This window comes from Clavelina lepadiformis, chromosome 3, assembly GCF_947623445.1.
Source record: "Clavelina lepadiformis chromosome 3, kaClaLepa1.1, whole genome shotgun sequence".
In the NCBI taxonomy this organism is placed as follows: Eukaryota; Metazoa; Chordata; class Ascidiacea; order Aplousobranchia; family Clavelinidae; genus Clavelina; species Clavelina lepadiformis.
The window spans coordinates 18,613,469-18,641,122 of NC_135242.1; the positions used below are offsets into that span (position 1 = coordinate 18,613,469).

General features: G+C 37.0%; 2 protein-coding genes across 7 annotated transcripts in view; both read right to left on the bottom strand.

The window, feature by feature from the left end:
* Window positions 1-4,584: 4,584 nt before the first annotated feature.
* LOC143450435 (uncharacterized) lies at window positions 4,585-8,297 on the bottom strand. The gene is made up of 4 exons (XM_076950985.1): window positions 7,910-8,297; window positions 6,882-7,017; window positions 6,525-6,716; window positions 4,585-6,415 (listed from the first exon to the last, which is right to left on the bottom strand). Exons 1-4 carry the CDS (start codon window positions 8,179-8,181, stop codon window positions 5,447-5,449), a joined length of 1,569 nt encoding a protein of 522 aa, XP_076807100.1. The 5' UTR covers window positions 8,182-8,297; the 3' UTR covers window positions 4,585-5,446.
* A 5,589-nt stretch (window positions 8,298-13,886) lies between these two features.
* LOC143448560 (dynein axonemal heavy chain 3-like) overlaps window positions 13,887-27,654 on the bottom strand; it is a 51,360-nt gene continuing 37,592 nt past the window's right edge. For 2 of the 6 annotated variants that reach the window (XM_076948364.1, XM_076948363.1), the window contains exons 46-85: window positions 27,152-27,178; window positions 26,652-26,890; window positions 26,423-26,576; window positions 26,149-26,330; window positions 25,874-26,021; window positions 25,606-25,755; window positions 25,340-25,526; window positions 25,091-25,240; window positions 24,750-24,940; window positions 24,477-24,661; window positions 24,297-24,402; window positions 24,083-24,216; window positions 23,744-23,966; window positions 23,568-23,664; window positions 23,196-23,380; window positions 22,906-23,013; window positions 22,649-22,803; window positions 22,403-22,568; window positions 22,111-22,311; window positions 21,846-21,979; window positions 21,559-21,730; window positions 21,094-21,297; window positions 20,335-20,518; window positions 19,909-20,150; window positions 19,593-19,753; window positions 19,249-19,420; window positions 18,981-19,124; window positions 18,697-18,856; window positions 18,103-18,429; window positions 17,723-17,883; window positions 17,348-17,563; window positions 17,006-17,198; window positions 16,722-16,927; window positions 16,424-16,546; window positions 16,127-16,300; window positions 15,724-15,897; window positions 15,441-15,608; window positions 15,262-15,372; window positions 15,009-15,148; window positions 13,888-14,832 (exon numbers count right to left, since the gene is read on the bottom strand). In XM_076948364.1, coding sequence (XP_076804479.1) covers window positions 14,760-14,832; window positions 15,009-15,148; window positions 15,262-15,372; window positions 15,441-15,608; window positions 15,724-15,897; window positions 16,127-16,300; window positions 16,424-16,546; window positions 16,722-16,927; window positions 17,006-17,198; window positions 17,348-17,563; window positions 17,723-17,883; window positions 18,103-18,429; window positions 18,697-18,856; window positions 18,981-19,124; window positions 19,249-19,420; window positions 19,593-19,753; window positions 19,909-20,150; window positions 20,335-20,518; window positions 21,094-21,297; window positions 21,559-21,730; window positions 21,846-21,979; window positions 22,111-22,311; window positions 22,403-22,568; window positions 22,649-22,803; window positions 22,906-23,013; window positions 23,196-23,380; window positions 23,568-23,664; window positions 23,744-23,966; window positions 24,083-24,216; window positions 24,297-24,402; window positions 24,477-24,661; window positions 24,750-24,940; window positions 25,091-25,240; window positions 25,340-25,526; window positions 25,606-25,755; window positions 25,874-26,021; window positions 26,149-26,330; window positions 26,423-26,576; window positions 26,652-26,890; window positions 27,152-27,178 — 6,627 coding nt within the window. In that variant the 3' untranslated portion in view covers window positions 13,888-14,759. Of the gene's footprint in view, window positions 14,833-15,008; window positions 15,149-15,261; window positions 15,373-15,440; window positions 15,609-15,723; window positions 15,898-16,126; window positions 16,301-16,423; window positions 16,547-16,721; window positions 16,928-17,005; window positions 17,199-17,347; window positions 17,564-17,722; window positions 17,884-18,102; window positions 18,430-18,696; window positions 18,857-18,980; window positions 19,125-19,248; window positions 19,421-19,592; window positions 19,754-19,908; window positions 20,151-20,334; window positions 20,519-21,093; window positions 21,298-21,558; window positions 21,731-21,845; window positions 21,980-22,110; window positions 22,312-22,402; window positions 22,569-22,648; window positions 22,804-22,905; window positions 23,014-23,195; window positions 23,381-23,567; window positions 23,665-23,743; window positions 23,967-24,082; window positions 24,217-24,296; window positions 24,403-24,476; window positions 24,662-24,749; window positions 24,941-25,090; window positions 25,241-25,339; window positions 25,527-25,605; window positions 25,756-25,873; window positions 26,022-26,148; window positions 26,331-26,422; window positions 26,577-26,651; window positions 26,891-27,151; window positions 27,179-27,654 lie in introns of all 6 variants that reach the window. The other 4 variants (XM_076948367.1, XM_076948365.1, XM_076948366.1 and 1 more) reach the window with 4 other exon arrangements.

Consider the following 27,654-nt stretch of genomic DNA (forward strand, 5'->3'; position numbering starts at 1 on the left):
ATTTTATTACTATTTACCTCGTCGTAGAGCAAACAAACTGTTACTTGCTCTATCGCGTACACGACCATTTAATGTTTGACTATACACTAGGTTAAAATCTTATTCTGGTTTAGTTGCAAAGGTAGGATGTAATATAAAAGCAATAGCAGTGGTCATTAAACTTCTTACCAGTACTGTGTCATAAAGAAGCTCTAGCTACATAATCGACATGTATTTTGACCAACACATGTTTCGTAAAAGTGATATACGTGCTTAAAAGTTGATATGACTTGGCACCACCTAGTCAAATCTAATTAAATGCAACATGGTTAAATTCAGGATCTCCCTCTGGTTAAGGCTGAATTTGATGACCCGTACACTGGAGTAATCAAAAAAAACTTTCCAGTCGAAACTATTTTGATGACAAGCATAGCATGCAATATGGTTTATCTGATACTTTTGTCACACTTTACTCCACCGCCTGAGGTTCTGCATCAAAAACATTTTAGCTTAGAACAACCTCACTGCCTTCTACCATTTTATTCGTTACTCATTCATAAGGAAGCTGAGATACTGTAGTTTCGAAATGAAACTAATTTGACCCACCCTGCAAGAAAACATAGCCTATCTAGATTAAACTGTGTCGTTATTTCAGGTGTTTAATCAGCAAAGTTCTGCGTCATAAGTGAGGGTACGGATTCTGCGAGGTACTTAAGATTTTATTTGCTACCATGGTTAATATGACACCCAGCATAAAGTGTTTCTTTTTTAAAAACGCAACGCTTAGTAAAGTTAACAGCTATGTTAACAGCTATGTATCCTATATGGAAATTTTTTTCTCAAACGTCACATGACTGGTTTCCCATTTTAGCAGCACTGCGGATTTCAAATGCCTTTTGCTCCACTACATATAAACACTCATTCATAGAATTAATTACATCTTTGCTATAAAAATGTACATCGTATGGGTTTTGCGTAACTGTACATTTCTTGAATAGATGAATAAAAGTGTACAGAAGTAGCGCTTGGTCGGAAATGTTAAGGTTCCGACAAATTAATGTGGTGACAAAAGTGAGCCGGCAGCGAAATCACCGCTTGTTTGATGGCGACATACCTCATATCTGTGCTATCACGATCGCACCCTGAGATTGTGTATTTAACAGATCACCTTTTACTGTGCTTCATTTAAAAAAGGACCGTTTCTATGCAGTAGCAAAACTGCCGCATGTGTTGACGGAAGGTCCTTTAAAACAATTCAGGAGACAGCGGCATGTGCTACCCACACAGTAAAACGATCATCACAATGTATGCACAAACATTTATCACATAAAAGTCGTAAAATATAAATAAATAAATAAATGACATGTTACTTACTTTTTTCACAAATGCATTTGAATTCTTGACTACATTTACGTTGCTTCTTTGAATATCTTACTGCATTGACATTGTACTGAGTTAAGCACAGTCCGCCACGCCGTAGTTTAAACCGATATCTTTGCACATAGTAAACTCATACTATCGACGAATTAACTAAACTAAGCCTAACTAAACTAGCCTAACTCTAAACAAGGTATATTTAGTAAGGTTTTCCAACGTTTTTGCGCCATACTAATTCAAGGTATAAACCTGGTTATTAAGGTATGGCTTCACCAGTAGTAATTCAAAATTATCACTGCGTTTTTCAGTAAAGAATTATTAAGAATTCGTACTGGTGGATCCGATCGCTGAAAATTTTACTCGAGACAATCTTAAAACTATTACCGAAAGTGATAAAATTACCACTAAAAATGTCAATAAGCGAAATCGTTCATTGAGTGACAATTTAAAATTGTCAGTGGTGGAGCAGCTGGTGATGACTTAAATTGTCAAATTAAGCGATAGTTATGGTGATGATTTCAGCGACCATTTGTCAAAACGTTTTGATGAATTATGAAGCGCGCATTCTGGAGCATTGAGAACGACGACGTGACAGAAAGCACCACGTGAATGATTTGTTTGTAGTGTAATGTGTTTTTGATACTGTTGTGAAGTTGAAGTTTAGACATTTTCAACTCTGCCGCATGACGCAACAAAACGAGATCTTGCAACGTGAGACGCCATTACGCTAATGTGTGTAAGGTGTACTGTAAGAAGGTTGACGTCATACGCATTGTCTTGCCGCATGACGCTGTTTGTGTGCAGCAGGCTTTTTAGTTTTTGTAGTAGCCGCGGCTCGGGCCTTTGTGGATATTTTCTCGTTTATTCCTTTACTGTAAGTTTTTATTACTATACCGTTATTATTGATTTTATTAAATTCCTTTTAATCTTTGTGGTGCCACGACTCGCCGTTAAAGTGATATCGAACTTGGCGTTTAACCTACTTTTATCGTAACAATTATCACAAATTGTTACTAATATTACTACGGAGCGAATAAGCTCAAAAATGACAATAACAGTTTATTACAAAACATAGGTTTATTATTCGGTATGCAAGTTAGGCTTATATAGCTCTACCCTTTACAGTACTAATTCACAATCAAACTAACCAGCGTTTTTTTTAAAGGTTGACTGTGGCGACCGCTAAGAAGTTTTAAGAGACCGCAGTTATGTTATCTAAGTATGTGAAATTAACCATAGCTACTTAAAGAAATTATTTATTATTAACATATCTTTTTAGTATCAAAATACGAATTCAACGTTTGGAATATCCATTTTTCTAGCTATTGTAACCGCTTAAACTTATTATTGAAATAAGTGACCCACAGATGGCAAAATAGTTACCTTCCTAAATGATCGGTATACGTTATGACGTGATAATATCTTGTGCGAGAAAGTTAAGTGTGTGTTATTGTGCTGAAGAGTTACTGACTGAATTGCGGTGTAGCCTATGTTGCAAAAATCTGGCATACAGATGGATAAATTCCTCACATAATATACTAACGTACAATTGTATCTATGCCGCCTTTCAGTGGTGAAAAATTTGCGACCTGACGTCGGTGATACCAAACGACAGCTCATCTATAACGAATTTTAAGTCAGCGGGATGCAAGTTTACCGAAAACTACAATATTATCCTTTAAAATCAGCACCATCCCAGGCGATGCATTACTTTCACAGAGTAAGTTGGTTTGAAACACATTTTCCCAAAAAATGTCGAAATCCCTAGCCCAAAATTTCATACCAAACGTCAGCAAAACGCCAAAGTTGAAGAATTTGGTAGGAAAGCGCCAGCATGGCAACCCCCTGCATGATGGGACTACCTCGTCATCGCTTTTTTCTGTTCTCTTCCTTTTGTATTTCAAATTCTGAGCAAACGTTCAGGTTGACGTACATGCATATAGTTACTTGTCACGAAAATATGCGCGTGACGATAAAACCAAATCACCAATATCATACATTTAATTAGAACAAGGAGTGAGCTTATACACCAGCATATACGGTGATACTTGCTAATTTTCTGCTGTAGTTGCAGAAAAACAATTTTTGAGACCGTTGGAGAAATTCAAGTTACCGTTTCGCTTCCTCAAAACTTTTTAAAAAATCACTAAAACCAACTACAGTACAGTACAAGCATGGGCAAAACTAAGCAGTGTAGCTTAGAAGAGGGCGATAAACTAACTAACCCTTATAGTTATAAATTCAGATGTACTAGCTTTTCTGTCTGAGCAACGGTTGCTACTGCTAAAAGCTCTTTCTCGCTGCTTGATGATTTGTAACTTTCTACATCTACAACTTCGAATGATCTGTTCTGGCTGTTGCAACTTTTACGAAAGCAACCACTTCTGAGCTAACAATTGCACGTGACTCCACCAGTAACAATTTTATATTATCAGTTTTTGATGTGATAATTTTTCAGTGGTAATTTTTTATCTTAAAATCTTACTGGCGGAGCCGCTTTCAAAAACACCGGCAGTTGAACAGCTCCACCAAAAGTAATTAATGATAAAAAAGTTGTCAGCAAGTAGTGTGAAGGAATGATTTGAAAAAAAATGCTTCTCTTTGGTAAGACATGGGAACTCGAGAAGTGTACATTTCTACAACTCAAGGATTTTGTTGCAAAACTTCGTCGCTAAGTCCACAAAAAATTGTTTCCTTGCAGCTTTACACCAAACTGTTTTCCACTGCTCATTTGGTCATGACTAACATCAGGTAGGCCTGAATTTTATAGGGTTAACCTACTTGGACCTCGAACAAGTAATTGCAGAGGTTACCAGAAAACCTGTAACCAACTTCACATTTTTTATCTATAACGCTTTCAACTCCTATCATCACTCCTACATCATCTCAAATTTTCCTCCATTTTGTACAATGTGCACACATACTAAAAGCGAACGGTAAAATTGGACTGAAGAGAGATTTTTTTAGATGGAAAACTACTAAAGGGTGGGAATCGTAAACTTTCTGTAAAGGTGTATTGAACCACCTTTTTCCATGTACAGTGACTAAACATTAAGTAGCTAACAAACCGGTAACCAACTTCACGCCATTTACTATATAATTACTTTGTTTCAATACTGTATAGTGTATAGTACTGTACTGGATAGCATTTGTTTGTTGTTTTATGCCTTATCTTTATTTGCTGATTGCCACATATTAATGATATAGTTATTTAAGCCATATATGCAATCAAAAGTTTTACGTTTATTGATCCAAAAACGAGCACATAAATTGCCACGACAAAGTTAGACATAAACAAAGCCTGTTTGTTCCCCATTTTGCTGTCGTGCTCACCAAAATGTTCTGCAAAACGTAAAATTACTATGTTGTGTTGAATGCAGCCTCTGATGTCGATTTAAGTGAAGTTAAACCATTGCTTTGTCCAAATGAGAAAGAAGTAGTTCAGCTAGGTTTGGTAATATACACTAGAGTATTTCGCTTATCCATTTAGGATCAAATCGGGTCCAGGTTATTTTGTACATGACGTTTGTAAAGACTTTGCCAAGCAACACATGTAGAAATCAACTTCTGTTTCTACATATCTGAGCTTTATTACATACGCATACAAATGTGACGAAAGTGTAATGCATGTTCATAAAGGCAATTCATCATCAGCTGACAAACATCGATATTTAAAAAAGTTCGTTATAAGGTTGTTAAACATCCCGTCTAGTAAAATTGTTTCCATAAAAGCGAATAAATTAAATAAAACCACTGAGTCTTTGTTATTTCTGTTCAATCGTCTGGGTTTGATGTCTTATAGAAAAAACATCAAGAACAAGGATTCGTAAAAAAAACGTCAAAATTTACAACGTGATTAGGCATTGTTAATACATTCTAGAAGCATGAACGCAACGCAACGCAACGCAACGCAACGCAACGCAACGCAACGCAACGCAACGCAAGCAACGCTCCATGCTCCAGAATACATTTCTGTAAACCTATGATAAAACAGATGATGTGTGAAGTTTATGCGACAAAGAGCAACGCACTCTGGCGTAAAATAAATCAAATTATCTGAATTATAAAACTTGTACAATTTCTAATTTATTCATGCTCTCCATATCATCCAACGTGGCTTTGAAATGGGTTGAGCTGAACCTGGACGAGAGCTTGTTTTTGCTGACGAAGGCAGAAGTGATGTTGATTTTCTCCGTCTTGTGCCTTCTGCATCCCCCGATAGATCTTTTGTTTTCGGTGGAAGTCCTAGCTTTCGTCTCGTTTCATCTTTTTCACGCCTTCTTTGTTTTTTCACTTCCTTCATGTAAGCTTTCCAGGGCTTTCGTTCCTCCAAGATGACAACTCTGATTCGATTGAAAAGAAGAATAATCACCAGAACATTTTTGCAGGTAAAGAAGATATTCATGTGCGTCACGACTTTGTAGTGGAAAAGGATCACCATTCGGAGAATGAAAAAGGGACCATCCTGAAATATTATGCTCATGAGCATTCCCCAGATTTCAGTGTAACAGCAAAAGCATTCGAAGCAGCGACGTCCTGAAAGACAGGCAGCCAGCTCCTCGTCAGCTCGTAGTTGATCATGAATCTTATTTGGATCCGTAATCTTGCTCACAATGTGAGTCTCATCGCCCACTTCAATATCTTCGTGCTTTTTTGAATCCGTCTCTTCCGAATCACACGTCTCTGAAGGTTTAATGATAGTGACAATGCTTTGACTGTTAACAGTCTTTTTAGGAATCTCCTCTTTATCTGAACTTTCTTTTGCATGACCATTTTTCTTCTTTGTTTTATTTGTAGATTGTTCTTTTCCAGTCTGCTGCTTTCCATTGCTTTGATGATTCGGAACCTGTAGAGAATTTCCATTTTTCTGTTTGTCTTGCTTCGAGTTTTTATCCTCCTGTTTCAAAGTATTAATCCTTGTGCCACCGATGACGACTTCGTCGTAGTCCTCATCTAGTGGAGGAAGATTTTTTGTGGCGGTGAGTACGAAGGCAAACTGAAGTAAACTCCAAGACCATATCGCCAATACCAAGTAGACGATTTCAGTGTTTTGATTCACCTAAACACATGTTGACTGAATTTTTAACTCCTAAGAGGTTCCTTAATATGTTACAGACATAAAGACGTTTTGTATGTCCATAAGTTTGGTAGATATATCTGTAACTCACCTCATCCTCTCCAAAGACTTCCAAGAGCTCAATGATGTCTGCTCCAGCCGCGATATTGACCAAAAGAAGTTGTGACAACTCATTGCGGGATAGCTCTCCTTTCGGGGCAATCCATTTTGCAAAAACTAGCACAAAGATGAGGATTTGCTCAAGAGCAAGGGTCCAACCTTCATCTGAGAAGTTGATTGAAATCTAAGTGACATAAAAAACCTAAGTTTGTATTTATCCACTGCAAATATATTTTTTGGCTTTGGATTTTGTATAATATATTAACCCATTTTCGTATCGAAAAAAGCTTAATCAACACACGCTCTTTACATTTGAAAAGTATCAGCTATTTGGAAACTTGCAATTTACCGCTAATCCTTGAAATTGAGTGTCATTTGATGGGGTATCAGTGGTGTTTGATATTCGATGGTCAAGCAACTTAAGTTCCAATAGCCACATGCATGGTATTCCAGCAACCATATAGAAAAACACACTTGGGCTTATCCTAAAAAATATTAGTTTTAATGAAGCATGCGCAAAAAAACAGAGTGGCACAAAGTTTTGCCTACTTTTTGTGTTGCGGTAAGTTAAGTTTTTTACTTTTCAACAATTTGTAATGTTGCAAGAGATACTTATAATTACTAGACTTGATTGAAAGTAGGCCTAAACCGTAAGTGAAGTTTAACTTTTGCTTTTAACTATGACCTTCAACTGTAATGCTCCTTTCTAGAAGCAATAAAATTGGCGTTACAAAATTCGATATCAATGGCGTGTAAAAATATTCTAAGCTCAAACTTGTATATAGGTCTATCAGAAGTAGTTTAAAACCCCAATCGGAACGGAATCGTCAATTCACAGTGAAATATTCGAAAATTTTCTTTATGGCAAAAAATATAAGCTGTTTAATGCGGTATTTTCAACAAAGAAAACTATTCGTTCGGGGAATTACGATGTCAGCACGAAAAACATTGTCATTCTGAGAGCGAGTTTTTGCGTATTTAGCTTGAAGTAGTTATTTTGTCACGCTCTCCCTTCTCAGCCTTTGTTTTGTTTTCTCCTTTGTAAACTTGACAACAAATGGCCACGTCAAGCTCTTAATAGAAGCAAAAAACCTTTTTTGTTGTTTTAACAGGTCTTATACCCATCGCATCGCAAAATTGGTTGTTTTTACTTTTTACAGTAAGCCACTTTTTAAGTATTTATGTAAGATATTTCTACTGCTAAAGACTGCTCAAGCAACTGTTTTGTGAAAACTAAACGTTTATATTTGTTTACTGATTCGCTGTAGTAACAAATTTGCTGTTACATTTCGCATTCATTTTTTAGCTGACACTGCCCTTTACTTATAAATACGGTAACAAAATCTTACAAAAGATTTGATACGAAACATGATTTACCATTTCATTTCGTTTCCTTGGCGGACAATTATGGCGTGCAGCGTTTCAATTACCAGTGGACACAGTGTTAAGAGAAGTAACCAGTAGATGCTTTGATCCAACGCTTCTGTGACTCGCCAAACGGCAATGAATGTGTACAGGAAGTACAAGCATCGCGATATTATTGACTTGATAATTCGTATGAGAGTCTTTATAAAAGTAACAATCTTTGATCCTTGCAAAACTCCACACGGTGTTGAGTATGACCATCGGTTCAACTTCCCAAAACACATTACTCTTTTTTCAAGTTTTAACAATCACTTGAAAAGCAATAAACTGATAAACTAGCAGCCTTGTCTTTGGACTTATCACGGTATTCACTTGAATTGTTGGTCCTAATCATCAGATCAAAACATTTTATCAGATGGAATAAAAAATAAAACAAAATTCAAAAGGCCAGAGCAATAGAAATTGTATTTAAAGGTAATTTAAAAACAATACTCCATACCAAGTATGTTATGTAAAAATGTGTACTTAAAACTTGCTTAACACGTTAAGATATATTGGTCATAGTTCTTAAGATTCTTAGGCCATTTACTTATAATAAATCAAAAGGTTTTTTTCTTTTTGAAATGCTATCGTTTTTTAAGAAAATAAGGATTTGTAGACCTAGAAATTGTTTTACCAAACAAAAGTGGATGTTAAAGACCGTAACACTAAACAGAAGTTTCGTTTGTTTTAAGTTCTGCATTTGCAAACTTTATGGGCCTGCTGAAAATACTTTGTACACAACGGAAGCAAGTTGAATTGAAACCTTATTGCTTTTATGCGAGCTCTTTATGTAAGACAGACATGTGCAACCAGTGGCCCGGTTTTTCCAAGCGGCCCGCGTGGTGCTCAGCAAAATGTTAGAAGTTCATACTAGCCATCACTATTTGATGCAGTTTACATCAAAGCAATGGAAATTTTCGCATTTTCGTGTCGTGGACTAAATTAAATCTATTTCTTAACTATATAAACTGCATAGGAAAGTCGTTTTATGATACTAATTTTTTCTGAAAATATCATGTGGCCCGCGTTGTCATTCAAAATTTTGTATTTGGCCCTCCAGTGAAAAAGGTTGCACATGCCTGATGTAAGACTATATGATACAACGGAACTCGTTTGTAGATATTAATCACAGAACAATATCTTAGAATAAAATATCCAGAATATCTGATCTGAATGATTTCATTGAAGCATTAAATTCTTGTATATTTCCGTACCCAACTAATTGGTACGGTTTCCTATATTTTAAATTAAGTTTCCGTATTTTAATCTTCTCTAATTAAGTTAATATATGAGCGCCCGATATAAAGTGTTAGAGCATGCCCTGATTCTATGCTGTATATATACGATGGGCTGAATTTCCTTCTGTCAGATTGCTTTAAAATATATTTTACGTATTTGATAACCTGAAAGCATTTAAGTGCTGTAAAGTCTTCTCTGTTTGGCGCAATACATTGCATTTAACAACGAACTGCAGGTGCATTGAACTATGCACTGCTTTGTAATATTTTTTGCTTTACCTGTCCTCATAGCCAATAACGACGTGCTAATGCGCCAACTGAAACAACTTTGTACGTTTTGGTTTTCGTTAACACTCGTCTACAAGCTAAATTTTATAGGATATAGTTAGATAGTTCTTATAGTTCTTAAGGCTTTTGCCCTTCAAGGCATTTTGACCAATATAGCTTCGTAGAAGGTAACAAGCATATGACTCGTTCATTGCAACTGCGTGGGTTTGTCAATTATTCAAGGCCGTATTACAGGTCACTAGAGTTACTTTAAATTTTAACTAAAAATGAAGCAATCTTTACAACAGCAATAATGTTGGGTTCATGCTAAACCGTCATAAAATCATCATCAGTAAAAACGTTGAAGCAACAAACATGCTTTCCCAAAGATTTTAACAAATAAATTCTATAAAATATTAGTCCACGCACTATTTTTCGATTTTTAAGATCCTTATAAAGATGTGTATTAGAAAAAATGCGTACGGCGTGTAATTTCTCTTGTTTTCAACCATGCCGACTGTGTACCAGACGAGTGTTTTCTACACAGGTATGTTTTAGACTTGTCACAAGAATACCAAAGTACTCTAGGAGAGGAGTAAACGCTAGGCTGGTAAACTCTGACGGTGGTTTTGTCATTTTTGTTTGGTGGTAGCCTATGCGTTACTGTATTGGTCAATTAAACGGTAATTATTTCCGACAGATTCAAGATAACGAGCTCTTCTGACGCAATTGCGGTATCAGCCTGAAATTAAAGCATTGCGTTCCGTGCATATCTTGTGCATACACTCTTGTTGGCAGAAACATAAAACACTCTTATTTGTGTTTTTAAGATAACAATGCGTAAATGCTTTTATTTTGTTTAGAACTAATTTATTTATTGACCCAGGAATGTGTTTGAACAAACTACAACTATTTTCATTTAGATATAACTTCTAAAATATTTATCTGCGACATGAACTAATCCGTTGTCTTATTAATTATAATCCACCACTTTGTTCAAGTGATTATAGCTGCTGGCGCTAGTGACGCTGGTTTATATATTTTTCGGTGAAATGGCAACTTCTAGCTGCCAAATGTGCCGAAACAAATGCATCAGCTATGGTATTAATTGGTAAAATCGGAATGGGACTAGCCGTTAAAGTTTCATAAATTTATACCAGGTACATTTCTTGTTACGGTGTTTACAGGGCATCAGCAGCAAAACTTTTACTTTTGTCAGTCAATGAGCGCTATTTTGTTTCCAGGTAACTTGCATTTAAGCTACTCTTCTAAAATAGTTATAGTAATAGTGCATTTTGGCTCATCTATTTGTCTTCACATAATAGTTTGTCTGTTTGTCTTGCGCTAAAGAAAACTGGTTTATCTATATTGCTCAACTGGCATGATTCTGATTTAACGTGGTCGCTGATATTTGGTTAAAGATATGCATAACATACAAGCTCTCTTTGACGTCTTTTAATGCAGTAAGCACTATAATTGATTCAGTGGCTCCCACAACTGAAGTTCTCCTACATATATATCATCTATTGCGGTCAGACAAGCGCTGAATTTCGAGTCCGTAAATGTTCTTTGTTTGACCTCCCACGACGGCTTACATCAACTGAATACAAATCTGCTACAATAGATTTGGCGAAAAAAATCTTGTACGACAAATGTTATGTTGTTATAAGACGTTTAGTCAATGCCTTTTTTGTATAAAGCAAACTTTAGGCACGTTTGATGTCATTTGTCTTCACATTTCGTCTTAGATTAAAGCATTTAATATTTCTTTGACTTAAACTAGGCTTTTCTAACTCAACTTACCAAAACATTCATACATGATTTACCACAAGTCAAGACAAATTCACTAAAGATTAAAGTCTATGGAAATTTCTAAGATATCATGGCTTTTTAGATCACTCGAAGCATACAAAGTAAAGCACGACTAGACCACTTCTAGAGCTATGTGATGGGATATCGTTTGTAAATTATTTGCGCGTTCTACACTTTCAGTTGGTGGTATAGTTTTGATACGTGTTCACCATTAGCTGTATAAATGGAGTAGAATGTATATCGCGATTTGATACCCGCTGTGAGCGAAATATATTTATGTTTACAATTTACAAGCTGACTCTGAGTTTTATTCTAGTGTATATTCTACTCTTGCCAGTGCAATTCAGCCGATCCATTGATCGCTTTTTACTTACTAGCCGACGCTGCAAAGTTTTCAGATCCAGGTTTAGACAAACTTTTATTCCCGTGTAAATGGAACCTCGAACACGTACACCTACACAAAGGAATAATTCCCCTACTCGCACAGAAAATTGTAAATTGGGTATCGTAATCGTAACCTACAGCATATAGGATATTCTTGACAGCTTGGATTAAGTTTTGAAAATAGAATGAATAATTGAACTGAGATGTTTTCAGGAAAGCGATCTTTATGATATGTTGTTGAGAATTATGTATGCTAACACCGCCGTTAGCTTTTTCCTTCAAAATAGTAAATAAGCCGCTTAACTTCAATTCTGATGATATCATTTATCCATGTAGTATTATTTTACAAATTATTTCATACATGCTAATCGTAACAAGCAAATCCTTTTTTTATCAAGTTCTGACGAAATGATGGCTATACCCCAACAGCTGGGCTTAATTACAGTAATATTATCACGAAACAAAGTGAACAATCCAAATCGTCAAAAGCTTTGATTAAAACAGAAGTTTTACCTAAAAATTCTTCAACTGGCTAAAATAGTCAAATGAAAATTTTCTTGCATGAACTCAAACAATTAAAAACATCTTTCGTTCAACCAGGCGTATGTAAAATGACCTCTTCTGACAGCGAAAGGGGAAGAAGGAAATAAAAAGTGACAGCCTTATACGGCCTTGGGTGTGTACACCCAAACAAATTACGGCTTACGTGCAAGCAAAATACTGCTATAGAAAGGTACTATAGAACAAGAGTAAATAAAAAATGCAAACACAAACTTATTATGGTGCAAAATATACGTGCATTTAAAAGCGGCAAGAAACATATTAGGGCAAGACAATCTATATATATGATATGGCCTCATTTTCGTTCAACCAACTAAAAAGTTGCCGTGGGCATACACTTTTAAACTCATAGCTTGAGCTATGTAATAAAAATGAAGATATTTGTTTACACCTTTTTCCTCATCTAAGGGCGTGTACTCCACGAAGCTTTTTGTTGCTTTATTTTGTAATATCAGCTTTTATGTCATGCTAACAGGGTATCGGAATTTTTATCTGTAATATGTGGAAAATCTTTGCCCGACTTTAACAAACATTAACACATTAACGACTAACTTTTCACCACACTAGCCCCGGTTATCGAGCGTGCCTGTATATGTATGAAATTTTTGGCAAATGGGTTTCTACCTACAGTATAAAACTCTCTTCTATCATAAGACTGTTTTTGTCTTTGCTTCCTTGATATTTTCACGTTTTTGAAAACATGATCTTTCCTATAGAATAACGTGTAAACATAAAATAATGTCTCTACATTATTCTAGTATTCTATTCGCATAATTCTAGGCCTATATACCATAGGATTTGGGCGGTGTATCAGTTAAAACAGTTCTCCCACACTCTTTCTCCGCTACCGTTAACCTTTTATCCATTTTTGTCTTTATCAAACCTTAGTTTGACATCTTTGGATTTACCTTCGTGAAAATAGGCCTGTTTCTTGTAGTCGTAAACGGTTTGCTTCACTGGTTGCAAATTAGAACTGCCTTTATTGTGGAATAGTTTTCAAATTCGCATGGTGGCGCCATAGTATGACTGTTAAAGTGAAAGCCGGTTATGTGACAGTTTTATCATATTTAATGTGACAATTTTAGCTCTCTCTCTCTGCTAACCTTTTAACAATTAATTCAAACCCTATAAGTCTAACCCTAACACCAACCCAATTTAGTGCTCGTATGACTACAACCTATAATGTATATATGCTTATATGTGTTCAAAGGTTGCTGTTTCATATACACTGATACAGTGCTATATATTGATTTGTTGCTTTTAAAATGAATTGGTTATTTGTTGGACGTAAAGTTTGTAAGTTATAAGAGGTGTTGACTTGTGGAAAAGTGAGCCATTACATCAACCAGCATATACTAGGAGTCGAAGTAGTTTCCGAGTATTGGGTCGAATTCGGTTTTGATTTAAGCTCAAACAACCAGCACTAAAGGTCGTAAAACGTTCACCAGAAATTGCGCATGTAGACATACTACGTCAACTTTGTGCCAACTCGTGGCTGAAAGAAATGATTGCGCTGTGTAATCTTGGGCAATGTCCCATCATGGGTGACTTTCCTCTACAATCATCCAAGGTCTTTGTATATTATACTACAAATTAGCTTGAAGTATCGGCCAATATAAATTCCTATACCTATGTAAAAAGTGGTAATATGTAGTATGGGTATGTTTTAAATAAAAGGAACCCCACAGGCCGATCACAAATTACAACGACGTTGCTGACGACGATTGTAATTCATTCCAAGGAATGTAAGAACAGAAACGCACACGTATAGTAAATCTATTTACTTAGCGATAAAACTATCTGAAAAAAATTCACAATTGCGACAATAGCGAACACTTTAGATTACTCGTGATGGAAATCACGGTCTGTGTATAAAACATGTTTAATACTATACGTAAGCCAGGTCTGAAAAAACCGAAAAGCCTAACTATATGTGCAATATCAGAATATGTGAAATCACTTCACGTACCATTAGTCAATCAGTAAGTCCACAGTGAATTCGGAAATACTGAAGATATAAATAGGGCAACGGAAAGTAAAAGTTATTAAACAAAATCAAAACAAGTGTGCTGGATCAAAATATCTAGGTTATTCACTCGAACTTAAGCTTCATAAAATTCGATCGCTTATGTGTTGTTTGACTAAGGCACCACTACAACATGCATTTATGCGTGTGCTAATTCCTTTAAGTGGCAACCATATTGTGCACACGTTGGCACTAATATATACACCTCTAAATATAACATATTTCACATAATAAAAATTGTTTTGTAACTAAATTACACGGATATTGTTCTGTTTGGTTTATCGCACCCAATAAAAAAATAAAATTTAGAAAGTTGTACAAATATTTTTGTTATTTGCAAAAAGAAGAAACATTATGTTGCTTGCATATATAAATTGCAACAGGCCAGCAAAACGTTTTTGCACAAACGAGAAAGAAGATTTAAGATAAAACCACACGACAGGACATTTTGACTGTACTCTAATATGATATGGATGCTTGTGTGCCAGGTGGTTTCCCCAGCTTGTCATTTCAAAATCAATCTTCTACCTGTTTAGTCGTCCAGTTGGCACAAACACGCCACTCCTCTGTTTACCCAATGCTGTTTTTTCCCTCCACATGGGAAGCTATAAGAAATATGTAACAGGTTAATACATGAAGTAATTGCGATCTAATACTGCAGTTTTCTCTTTTCAATGTTATGAATCTTGTTTGAAATCTCACAGGAATTGAAATCAATTGGCCTAACTTTCCCGTAAATTGTCTTCTAAAGATTTCCGTAAATATTTCTTGCCAATCTTACTTAATTGTCAGGACATAGTTGGTTGAGTGACCAGTTGTAGAAAGAACACCACGTCTGGAGCTTGTCTTGTAGACAGGACATTCGTACAAATGGCTTTGCCCATCTTTTTTCTGCTTCAAATCTGTTGGCTCCAACCAAATCTACACAATAAGGGAAATATTCCATATTAACCAAAAGTGTACCTAGTTTCAAAAAAAATATTTAATTTGTCAAGAACCAACGAATTTTAGGTGGAATAAAGGCAATAGAATACCACTGGAAGAGGATCGTATAAAATTTTCTTGAAGGATTCAGCTATCGTTTTCTCCTTGCAGTCCCATCTAGCTCCTTCCATATACAAGCCGTGAATGTAAACTCCAACATTCTGCGTATGGTGTAACAAAGAATTTGATTTAACTGCTAGCAAAGACAGCCGAATATCCTGAAACATACCGGATGCGTTTTGGGCGGATCTGAGGTCACATGAAAGCCAAATGTTAATTGGTCAATAGGTATGCGACGTTTCCTTGCATAATTTTGCATCGTTCCAGTTAAGAAAGATTGTGTGAAAAAAAATCCCGAAATCCAAAATATAATTGGTTTCCCGCTGGTTACCCATGTCTAAAAACAAACGACAGTAAAATGGGTTGAACAGGAAGCATATTTCTTCAGCCCTGTGTAAGTTTTGTTCTCCTTAGATAAAAAGCGTTACTAAACGAACCGTTACTCGACTAACCTTGAAAAATTGAAGCCGTGCAATGAGATCGCTCACGTAACTTCCAAGAGGTTTCAATGATGGATATGATTTGGCCGCCCAAAGCGAAGGTACCTTTCCCACCAACATATTGTCTAACACATCTTCTAAATCGACTGACAGGAGCACTAAACCTCTTAGGGCTCTTTGCAAATCCTGAAATTCCAAATAAAGCAAAATCTTAGAGAGATTGATCATTCCCTTTATAAGCAAACACGAAAACGTTTTAAACAAAAACAAAAAATACAGTGTCCCTAAGTAATGCAGTTTATTGTCATTTACAAAAAGCATTATATTTATTGGTTTGTACAAACCAATCATGTCAGTTTTTTATTATACTACGCTAATGCACGAGAAAAACGTGACAAAATCAGATGATATTTACTTGTAAGCTGCTCCGAACCACGGCGGTAAGTCGGTTGAATCTAATAAGCTCTTGAGCGAGAACTGTGTTCATACTTTCCGAATAGTCGGTTGGATATTTTGCCTGCACTTCTTGCAATTTAAACCCATCAGGTAGTTTTGAGAGAATATCCGAGGCAAGTTCTTGCACAAGCAACTGCAGTACAATGAACAAGATTTGTTTTTTCTCCCAACAGTGTGCTGGACATGATGGAGAATATCTACATTATTTTACCCATCTCAATCTTTCAATCGTGCATAAATAGGCCTAGTAGGCTACCTGTGGTGACTTTCCTCCATCGGCCATTGTTTGTTTAGGTAAGGTGACAAGAATACCATCAAACATTTGTTGAGTTTCTTGCTGATCTTTTGATATATCGGCATTCTCATGAAATCCAAAAACCTAAATATAGTGCCCACTGTTAAAGGGGGCGCGAACTGGTGTGCAATATTTTAAACTTATCAAATATTAAATTATTTACCATGAATATGCATGTCTAAATATATCATACAAGGATTTGTAGGTATAAAAATACTGTAGAAGGCAAATTCGAAGATAAATTATGTGTCGGTGTTACCTCCGGATGCGTATTAAGTGGTAGACTCTTTATGTACAATATATAAGCTTCGTAGCTGGACTCGGATGGGTTGTAGTACAAGGGTGAGGAAGTGAATTTGTACGATGACGTCTGATACACTTCCTGACAGAGAAAGTTGCATAGCAAGCTTTGAAGTAGTCGTCTATCGTGGTCATCGGTGACTCGCCCTCCATAATTGCACTCGCCTGGAGTAGACAAAGGTGTAAGTGTGAATTTACAAAAAGGATTATTTGAATGCAGATTCATCGTTCTGTTTAACTCACCAATAAGGTACTTCAAAGCCACCAGCGGAACCTCGTCGTAATCTTTTAGGAACATCTGCGCTTGTCGGATGCTGATCCGCAGGTCGGACTCGTTGAAACCGTATGGGATATTCCAGCCAAGAGGTCCAAATTTCTTTCTTTCTTGAACGAGGGCATGGAAGAAGCAAAGAGCAAAAAGGATATTCTTCCAAGTCTAGAAAAGAAATGATATTCAAGGCAGGAGTCCATTTTTCCTGTCAAGTCTGTTCAATGTAGTAAAAGTCTGTACGTGTTTGAAATATAACCAACAACTCTTCTGTTGTTGCACACAACTTGTTCAGTTTAAAAAATGGTATTACTTACTGGACCTTTGCCGTCTTGATCACAAGCATTAAAAAACATGGCGTCTGAAATTGGATCGTTCATATATGATCTGAAAAGATTTGCTCGTAAGCCTTTGGGAGGCTCGTTTGTCATTTTAACACCATTTTGTAAAACAGAGACTGGAAACTCTGGGGATGGGTAACTGGTCAACCACAATCGAAACTCATCTTTTGTTGTCGCTTTATCGGTGATGGCCTAAAAAACATATTTCATCAAAATCCTTTACAAAGTAAATCTCATCTCATCTCATCTCGTCATCATTTTATCACTAAAACTTTACAACCTCCGAATATTGTACGAATCGTTAAACATGTTTATTTTTAAACAGTAGCGAATATCATCGCAAAAATTTACCTCTTCGCAAATTCTTCTTAGTTCTGGAAGCCACGAAACAGCTAGGTGGCAGTTTTGTAGAACCACCCATGTGCCATTGCTCCTGGCCCGTTCTATCATGCGCTCTGCTATCGGCCCTTGTCCCTGTCCCAAAGATATGGTCTGCATTCCACTGGACAGGCCTTCAAGATAAGAATAAACTGAAAGAGCGCTTCGCTGATTTGAAGAAATGCAAATTATGAAAGTAACATTCTTTTACGTGATGAACTGATAAGTGGAAGAGTTAATAATATGACTCTGAGCAGAATAAATAAACTATAACTTGGATGTAGAAAGGTCGTGAATGATGCAGCCACGTGTTATGAGAAGTCTCTGAGGCATACATGACAAGAAAAACATACTGTAAAGTTTTTTGTCTTCTTGTTGCTTTTGAAGCAATTGCGCAATGACGCGCGAAACCTCTTTTGACATATCTTCTTCCGTTTGATGAGGATTTATTCCTAAATTGTCCTCTTCATAAATGTTTTCATTTGCCGGCGGCAATAGTATGGAAGATTTCCTGCGTCCAACACCTCTTCTTGCTGATGGAGGTTTATGTTCGGTTTTAGCTTCTTGATCTTTTTCAGCTGGTATTAGTGGTCTGGGAGGTGACCTCGGTCTCAGAGAAGCTCTTCTCGATAATGGGGTTTTAGGAGTTATGCACTGTGTGCCAGTTTGCTCTATCATGCCTATCACGATGAAATATTAAAATGAAATGGTTAATGTCAAAGTTAATGTTGTGTTAAGGTGACGGTGACAGTGAAAAACTAACCGTAAAGAAAGTCATGCTGAAATGATGTATGATAATTGAATTAGTAGGTTTTTGTAAAACTTGACACAAATGCAAGATATGAGATAGATATGATCAAGTGAAAATTGGGAAGCAGAGAAACGGCCACATGCAAATAGCCATTTTAGTATGATGTGGAAAGTAAGATTTAGCAATTCGCTTTTACCTTTTTCTTCGGCAAATTTCATCAAACTTGCCATGGGATCAGCTCCTGGAGAGAGAATGAAGATCAAAGGTGTGGAAGAATCTGAATCTTCATAACTAGTGTGAAGATCAAACGGGGGTGGTTCGATGTACTGCGCTCCCATTTTGTTGACAATAAAATCCTTTACACAATTGCAAAGGTTGTTTATTATTTTAGTTTAGCCGATTAAGCAAACATATCACAACACACATATTCTTAGACTCGAACAGCAGTAATGATGGTGGAACTTAAAGAAGTATATATACCTGGACAGCTGGAACAATTTTATCAGGTCTAATACATCGCAAAACTACCAGTGTTTCAAGATCACTCAATTTGTTATCCCAAGGAGCGGGAAAGGATTCGATGTGAGGCGTAGAAGAGTCATAAAAAATCTTCCAGGATGATGTCTGCCACAGATTCATAACTGTTTATCGTGTTTTGTTTTGATTTTAGCAATAAAAAGTCACTAGCACTTCGAATCAGCCGAAGCTTCAAATACTAACATTTCATATACCGTAAAGTTATGCTTACATTCATCCGAACGTGAGGCATGATACCAGTGAAGGCAGGAATGTCGTCAAGTCGCACGATCTCCGCCCAGGACTTTTCGGACAACCATTTTGGGGCAGGATTGGGGAAGGGATTCTCCAATGCAATTCCTCCTGTGAGCAGAAAACGCCAATGGCTGTCGTCCACTTCAGCTCTGACAAAATGAAACAGTTTGAAAACGAGGTGGTTTGGGAACACGACGTTTTACACTGTCAGTATATAGCATAAATATATATTAACATTTGAGGCGAGTTTAGAGAGGTCAGTTTCCGTATTAACTTTCTGCGGCATTTTATTATTGTAGGCATGAAGAACAATTTGCTTACTTGGCTTTGAGTATACCAATACATAGAAGAAATGAAAAAAGAAGCTTGTCTTTTTCAAACAGCGATCGGCATACGTTTCCATAAATCACCTTCGTGAAATGATCCTTTAAGTTCGTGATGCGTTCTTCGAGGTTAGAAGACTTGACACTTTGGTCAATTGACTGAAAAAAACACGTAGACAAATAAATGCTCTTTGTCGTTCTTTCTTGATAAATTTTTACTATTATTATTTTATTTAAAGGTAAAAAAGACTTGACCAAGATCAGATATCACATTGATAATAATTAATAAACTTGAACTAACTGACAAAACTAACCTGAGTGTATAAATTGATAAACCACCACAGTGAATACTGGTACATGGGATCGATATAAGCGAGATCAGATATGACGAAAAATAGGACGGAAGAGTGGATTGCTACTGGTTTGTATCCGTTCCTTGTGTGATCAATCTCTTGCTCAGTCCTGCTTGTGATTTCTTGTTTCTCCGTAATTTTGCTGGATAATTCCCGACTCTCCGAGAGAATGCGAATGGCCGTTTCGTCCTCTAAAATATTTCCTAAAAAGGATATTGGTTGTTATTGCGTGGATGCTATAAATATAAGGCATGCTGCTTAACAGCACATATTATATGTTCTGTATAGTATAAGAGGCGTTGCATTCGTGGGATTTATATCCGATTGCTGAAATAACATCCACTTCAAACAACACCTCTAGCTCTTGAAATTAAACATCAGAATTACCTTCCCGAGCCAAAACTTCCAATATTTTATCTTCAATGTCTTTTAGTAAGCGTTTGTTCTTGGCTCCTTCCAGAATGAGTTCGTTCTTTTGCTCCTCAAGTTCTGGTCGTTCTTTTGCCGCAACCAGGCATAACAACTGGTCCTCCAACCCAATGGGAGTAATCATGAAGTTAATCAAGGTAACCTTCATAGGAGATAGAATAAATGAATAAGATTATAATAGAAATGTAAACAAATATTATATAATTTGGTTTAGCAACCGATAGCAATGAAGACTCACATAGGAACCATTGGAAATTATCAATACAGAAAAACAAGCTCTCTCTAACAGCGAGGTTCAACCACATATCTTTTACACTTCAAAACAAACTGAAAACTCGTTGTGATACTAATGAAACCAAAGCAAATGAATGGTAGAAATTATAACGTATACCGAAAAATACAAGCAAACAATTGACCACGTAACTATATTAGGTGGAAAGATTTCATTTTAAAACCCAAAACTATAAAACCAATCAAAATCAAAATTATTTATTTCCTAAATTCTTTCGAGACCTAACTATAATTATAATCTATTCAAAGTATAACGCTTTGTTTCGAAAAGCAATGGAATTAAAAAAATCAAATACATTCTTGATTATTTAATCTATATTAATTAGCCTACATTGATCACGAAATCGAATATTAATTTATAGGCATAATTTATAAAGATTTCGTTTTTAGTAGGTTAAGATCGAAGGGTAAATTATGCAGACCGACCTTGACAGACACTTCCGGAAGATAATGCGGGTTCCTCATTCTTGTGCTTATATACAACTTGAAGTCGTGGCTGTACTGTATAGTATTTTCTCCAAGTTTGATATACTCCATACCACTTTGCTTGAATGTTTGACGAAGCAGCACCGGTTCCAGAACGGGATCCAAATCTTCCGGGACATTCTCGATCAAGATCGGATTGCCAAACTAACAAATAAATCGCAGTCACTATAGTATAGTAAACTGCAGTATATAAAAATCAAGATTGAACATGATGTTATCAGATATTTCATGCCAACTCATGCAAAGGAGAAATTTGTGCTCGGGTCAGCTATATAGTGGATACCCCATTTAAAACACTAAACTTAGTTCAGTTAAATGATTTAACGTCACAAACAGCCACATCATACGCCTAGCTACGCTGTCATTCATCCATTGAAGTAGGAACTGCGTAAAAAAATTGTGCACCTGTATACAGTTTTCAAGAGTTCGAAGATAGTCTTTGTCGGTCACTTTGCAAACATGAAGGTTGTTTTTTCGTTCCATATTCTTCACCCACTTGGACGCTTGGCCCTGCGGATCTATCATGAGGGGCCACCTACTCGCGTTGTTCACGATGATCGCGTTATCGACAGATGAGCTAAAGCATATTGGATCAGTACAATGGTGTCCTTGTAAGCATCGCTACATACGACAAATTCGTGTTGTTTGGTTCGCGATTGGTTATATAAGATGTTAGGCCTACTAGCACCTACTTATCTTTGGGTAGTCCCGCTAATTGCCATTCCATGATCTGGACTCGGTCTCCCAAAGTATTTTCCAACGAAAAGACCTCGCTAACTGGAATGCTCCTGGCTTTGCATTCTTCCCACCATTTCTTTAGGGTTTCCTAAAAAAAACGCATGCGTCATGGCAATCGGTAAGTCGAAGTTTTGTAATCAACAACATCATCATACATTATTCGAAAATGCAATATTAAAAACGGTAAAATGATCTCTTAAAATCAACACAAGTATATACCTGTCTATGGAGGGGAGTAAATGGTGCGAGGTAAGCAACGATGCCTGATGAGAGAAGTACGTCGCCAACAATGTTATGATACGTGCTTTCAAGGCTGTGAGTAAGCTCGGTCCATCTCTCCTTCTCGCCGCCTAATCCGCTGATTAACTTCTCGGCACGTATAAGCTTGACTTTTGTTAGTTCAATGTTGTCTTCCAGCCGCTAATGCGTTTGTATTAATTTTATTAAAGAAGAAAATTTGAACAAGCTCATCGAGTTTGGTAACAACATCGCCGGAAAACCCGTAGCCTACCTTCTTTTCCGCCATTTTATCTCGCAAGTTGTCGTTAAGAAGTTCCAGTTTATCTGTTACTTCTTGCAGTTCGTTTCGTTTGACCTGTAAAAGTCCCATTTCTCTTGCTAAATCGTCCTCAGCTTCCAGCAGACTCTGACGCTTGGGAGCAACAACTTTAGCAACTCTGTAGTTGAAAAACGGTATCACCAACAACTTATGCTAAATTATCATCGATAGAAATAATACAAATTCATTCTGATTTACCTATCATAGACTTCAATGGCAAGCACCCAGCTGCACAGGCCTTCACAAGCGGATGACACGTTTCTTATTATTTCTGGTCGAAAATTGGTATCGCCAATGAAACGTTCTCTTATCTTTTTCATTACATGTATTGGAATGTTGTCTTTATCATAATCCTATAAGGAAGGTTATAGTTAAGTGCTGTGCGAAAATAAATGCCACACCATGGTAATATATGTTTGGCACATGGCATTTATATGGGCAATGTAACATTTTACCCTTAAAGAGTCCAAGAATTTTAGGTCTCCAAGCATTTTTTTTGCAGCCGGCCAGTAATCGTCGACAGCTCTACCGCTTCCGTCCGTTTTTCTTTCAGGTTTCAAGCCCTGATAAAAGGTAAAACAACCTTTACAGTACATAAGAATAACCACGTTAAGCTTATGGCATTACGGTAAAATATGATATTAATAAATAATAGTCAGGTAACCTAATATAGATTGCTAATATATTATGGTATGGTAAAGTAACTTGTATGGTATATTGCCAAGTAAAAATCTCATGAGCTAACTTTTAATATGCAAATGGCTTCCATGGTCAATTTCACGCCGGTTGGGGGACTGCTCATGGTTTTAACGAGAGCTATGTCTTGTTGCCTCAGTGTGTTTAGTGCTGCAATAGCTGCGTTCATAGCTGGCATGGCTACGGCAAGTTTTTCTTCGCATTCTTGTTTGATATTCTGGGCTGCTTCGGCCGCTAAGTGGTGAAGGATAATTCAAGTACAAGGTCATTAAAAATGGTTAACCTTAGGCCGGCTTGTTTTCGTGGCACAGTCAAAAATATAGTATGTAGGAAATATCTTTAGGCTAAGTTGCTGTTTGTAGTACACTCTTTTGCATACTAACACACGTTTGCTATAAGTCTGTAACATCGTCTTCAATACCTGCTGCAGCGACGGCTTCATCAGCTTCCACAACTTTTTTTACAATTTCCACTTCTGCGCTCTCAGCGCTAATATTCGCCACCAGTGCTTCTACTTCCTACGACATGACCGATAGTTTGATTACAATTGGATAGTAAGGCAAGTGTTAATGTTAATGTTAGCAACCATATTCTCACAAGTGAACTGTTTTCAAGCTGGGGCTGCAAGGCCGTTAAATCTTGTTGCATTATGTTGATCTGTGACTCAGCAAATTCTAGTTTTTCAAGCCCAGTCACGTATCTATTCTTAAACGTAAGTAGATCTAGCCTCTTCCTCTGTAGAAGACGCTTGAAAGTCTTGATCAGTTCAAGATACGAAGTGGGCGTGATGTAGGTGCGCCGACGAAGAGACTCAAAGTACCTAATTCAAACAACAAGCAGCCAACATGTAATCATTGATTCTTTTGATGTATAGCAAAAGAAAGCAGACTGCTTTGCTTTTCTTTGCTTTCTACTACTGTTATGCGTTTCATTTACCTTTCCGATAACGAGCGAACGTCCTGATGAAAGAGTTTACAAACTTGAACTGCTTCTTGTCTCATAGACTGTCCCATTTCAACATCGTCCAAGAAATGATTAGCCACCATTTCCAATGCGTCATCAGGCCAGGCCTATGACATACGAAAAGAGATAATTAGATCTAACCTTCTACGATTTCCAGGTATTACCTTATATTTGCATGATGATTTACCTGGAACCAGTCAATTGTGCAACAATTGATCAAAGATGGAAAATTTCTTAATCTCGTCCTGAAAGCCTCTCCAACAGGACTGAATGCCAGGACCATGTGAAGAGATCTGCAAGAGAATATTTTAGTAAATTTTACATGCAAAATAAAAAAATAAAGCTTACAATACACAAATAACTGCACCTGTTGACTCTCTCAATAAATTTAGAGTACATATTGAGCGGAGTGATTTCAGCTTTATCGTCATTCTCTGCTTGTGTGAGTCTCTGCATTTTGTCAATAATCTCGAGTCTTTCTTCATTTTCGAATATATTTGGAATATCTCCAGTATTTAGAAGAAGATTTATATCTTCCAAAAAAGCCTCATCCTATTTGACCAAAGGTATCAAACATGAATTAAGAAACAGAAAATCAACAATACATGCTGCATCAGATAGCTGTTATGAATATTATTACTTTAATCTGATAATCTCCAAAAAGGAAGACGGTCGGAACAAGGTCTTCTCCCGCTCTTCGCAAAACCTTCTTCAAGTCGCTCCTCCAGTCGTTGACAGAGTAAGACTTGGTCACGTTCACCTGAAAGAGCTCGTATTCGGCCATGAAAGCTGCGATTCGTGCTGACGATTGACGACCACTGCCTCCAATGCCTGAATAATGGAGCTTATAAGATACTGCAATGAATTAAGGTATAACTTAGAGTATGCCCGCTTTATAAAAAGCATGCACTGTTATAATACTTGTATTATAACACTCCACCAAAACAGTATTCAATCGATAATCCGGGCAAAAAAGCTTACCGACTAGAAGTGCATGGCCGTTGGGCTGTTTCAAGATACGACTTATCCTGCTAATGTGTTCGATGGCGAACTGAAACATCACAAGGTCAAGTGGAGCCTTCGATATTGTGTTGTAATCGTCCAGGTAATGCTCAATCTTAGTACGAAGTTCTGCGTGAAAAATAGGCACCAGGTAATCAAAGTGGAGAAAATTAGAATAATGAAATATAATTTTTCAACTTGGTCACACAGCAACATATCATGTTATACCTGTCATATCAGTAACTTCGTCGTAAAGTCGCTCACTAACTCCGTCCTCCATTTTAGGCGACATGTAATCTCCGAAAAAGACCGATCGTATGTGGGCCTCTGTTACATCTTTGCGGCCGCCTTTCTGTCCTATCAAGTGCTCGAAAATAATGTTCATTTTTTCTTTGAAGTGGACTGTTGTAGCAACCTGAAGGCAAGTAACAACATTATTCAACAAATCTCAAAACGTGTCGCAAAATCTGACATTGGACTTCGTGGTGTCAAACCTTAACAATTCCGAAAAATTTTTTTCTGTCTTCATCGTCCACAAGCCTATCGTAGAAGACACGATAAACTTCATGCACCCAGAGCCGGGCAAGTTTCAACGCTCCCGGTACACCTTCCGGACACCGTTCGCCTCGGAACAGAAGAATTCCCTGAAATTTCAAAAACACGTTGGCATACATCATGATGCCTAAAATACGAATCTGAGAATACTTGAATATTTGATTTAGCCAAGCACGCTTTAGACTTTTTTGCTCGTCACTACTTCACCTGAATTACTCTTGCATAGTCTCTAAGGTTAAACAGATAATGGGATTTTCCTGGTGTAGGCAAAAACCGAGACATTGTTTGCGTGTAAACATCTGTGGTAGCCCAAATAAGAATGCGACCAAATCGTCTCAGAGCATTGTCGAAGCCCCTGCAAAATTGTAAAATAAATATTTGAAAATTTTCATAATATGTTCTGTTAAGGATATAATATGATAGCCTACATAATGCACTAATAACGGAAAAGTTTTCAATTAATCTTATACATACGCATATACCTGGTAAAGTGCCAGTCGAGCATAGGCTGAAATATTGTTTTCATCGTTTCGTCATCAAATGCGTGAATACTAATGATGTTGAAGTGGCGCAAAAAACGTTCAGTTATTTCATTTCTACCCCCACCTGGAGGCGCCATTGCGCAAGTCATAGTCATATCGATCAACGTCAGCATACTGGTGTCCTGTTGAGCAATTTTAGATTACAGGCGTCTTCCCTTTTCGTATCATAGCAAGTAAATGGTAGAAGTTATACTAGACCTCATGCTTAACCCACCTTTGTGTCGTACCAATGACCATGATCAACCCATTGACGAAGTAACTCAATCGGGGGCTGTGCACCATAGCGCTCCTTAGCGGGCATGTTTAAATCGTCGACAAAGACAATCATGCGCTTTCCAGGGGTTGGTCCATACACGCCTTTTCTACGCCTATCAAAAATATTTTTGCTTTTGTAAATGGTGGGAATGTATTTCAATAATATACAGCCAGCGATGAATATCTACCTGTCTAGTTTTGAGAAAATCAAGTCCTGTGTGTGACTGGCGCTGGTGTGGGCTGAAAAATTGACGTTGCACACTGTGCACTGTCGTTTAGGGAGCGCGCGCAAGAAGCCATTCGTAATAGCAGACTTGCCAGTGCCGGTGGGGCCAATAAAAAGAATGGGCATGTTGCTTGATATGAACTTTCGTAGAAAATATTCTTGCCTGTAGGTGTCCACTGTTTCGATGATGACGCTGTTGAGCTGAATAATCGGAAAATTCTTTAAGCGTGAAAAATATGCATTTGCAGATAAATGTGCAAAAATAAAGTGAAAAGAAGAAAATTGATACGGACATTAAGAGCATAAAATGCGAATATCTAAATGAAAGCAAAGCAAGTTTTGTTAAACGGCAGAAAATTATGGAAACACCCAAATTTATCTCTAACGTATAAGCACAGCAATGCTAAAGCAGTAAAATGGCCAACAACAGATTTAGAAGGTATATTTAAGTCAGAACCTTACCATCAAACGTATGACACGGTGGTCTTTCTGCAGAAACACCGTTGCGTCACCATGCGGGAAGCAAATGAAAAAATATGTAATTAATTTTAAGCAGAAAATTGCTGTATCAGAAAATACTTATAAATTGTTATGCGAAGATTCATCTTAAACAATTTAGCGGAATGTAACAACATTTTTGATTTGTACTCGAGCATGCATTATTTCGTGATTGCAATATACTAACTGTGTGCCGCATAGAGTATTCAAAGCATGCCATGCATAGTTAATGCTAAAGAATAGGAAAATACCAAACGTAGGATGCAATATAAATACCATGCAATAAAAATCAGTCTAAGTTCCAGCTACAGGCTGGCAAAGAGTAGCTTGCAGCAGACACAGGCATGGCAGTCTACAGCACATGTTGTATATAAGTAAAAATTCATGCCATCGTTTGGAAATTTTTCCAAACATTGACCTTCAGATTTTGCGTAGAATACTAAACATTTCTTTAGCCATTAAAGCGT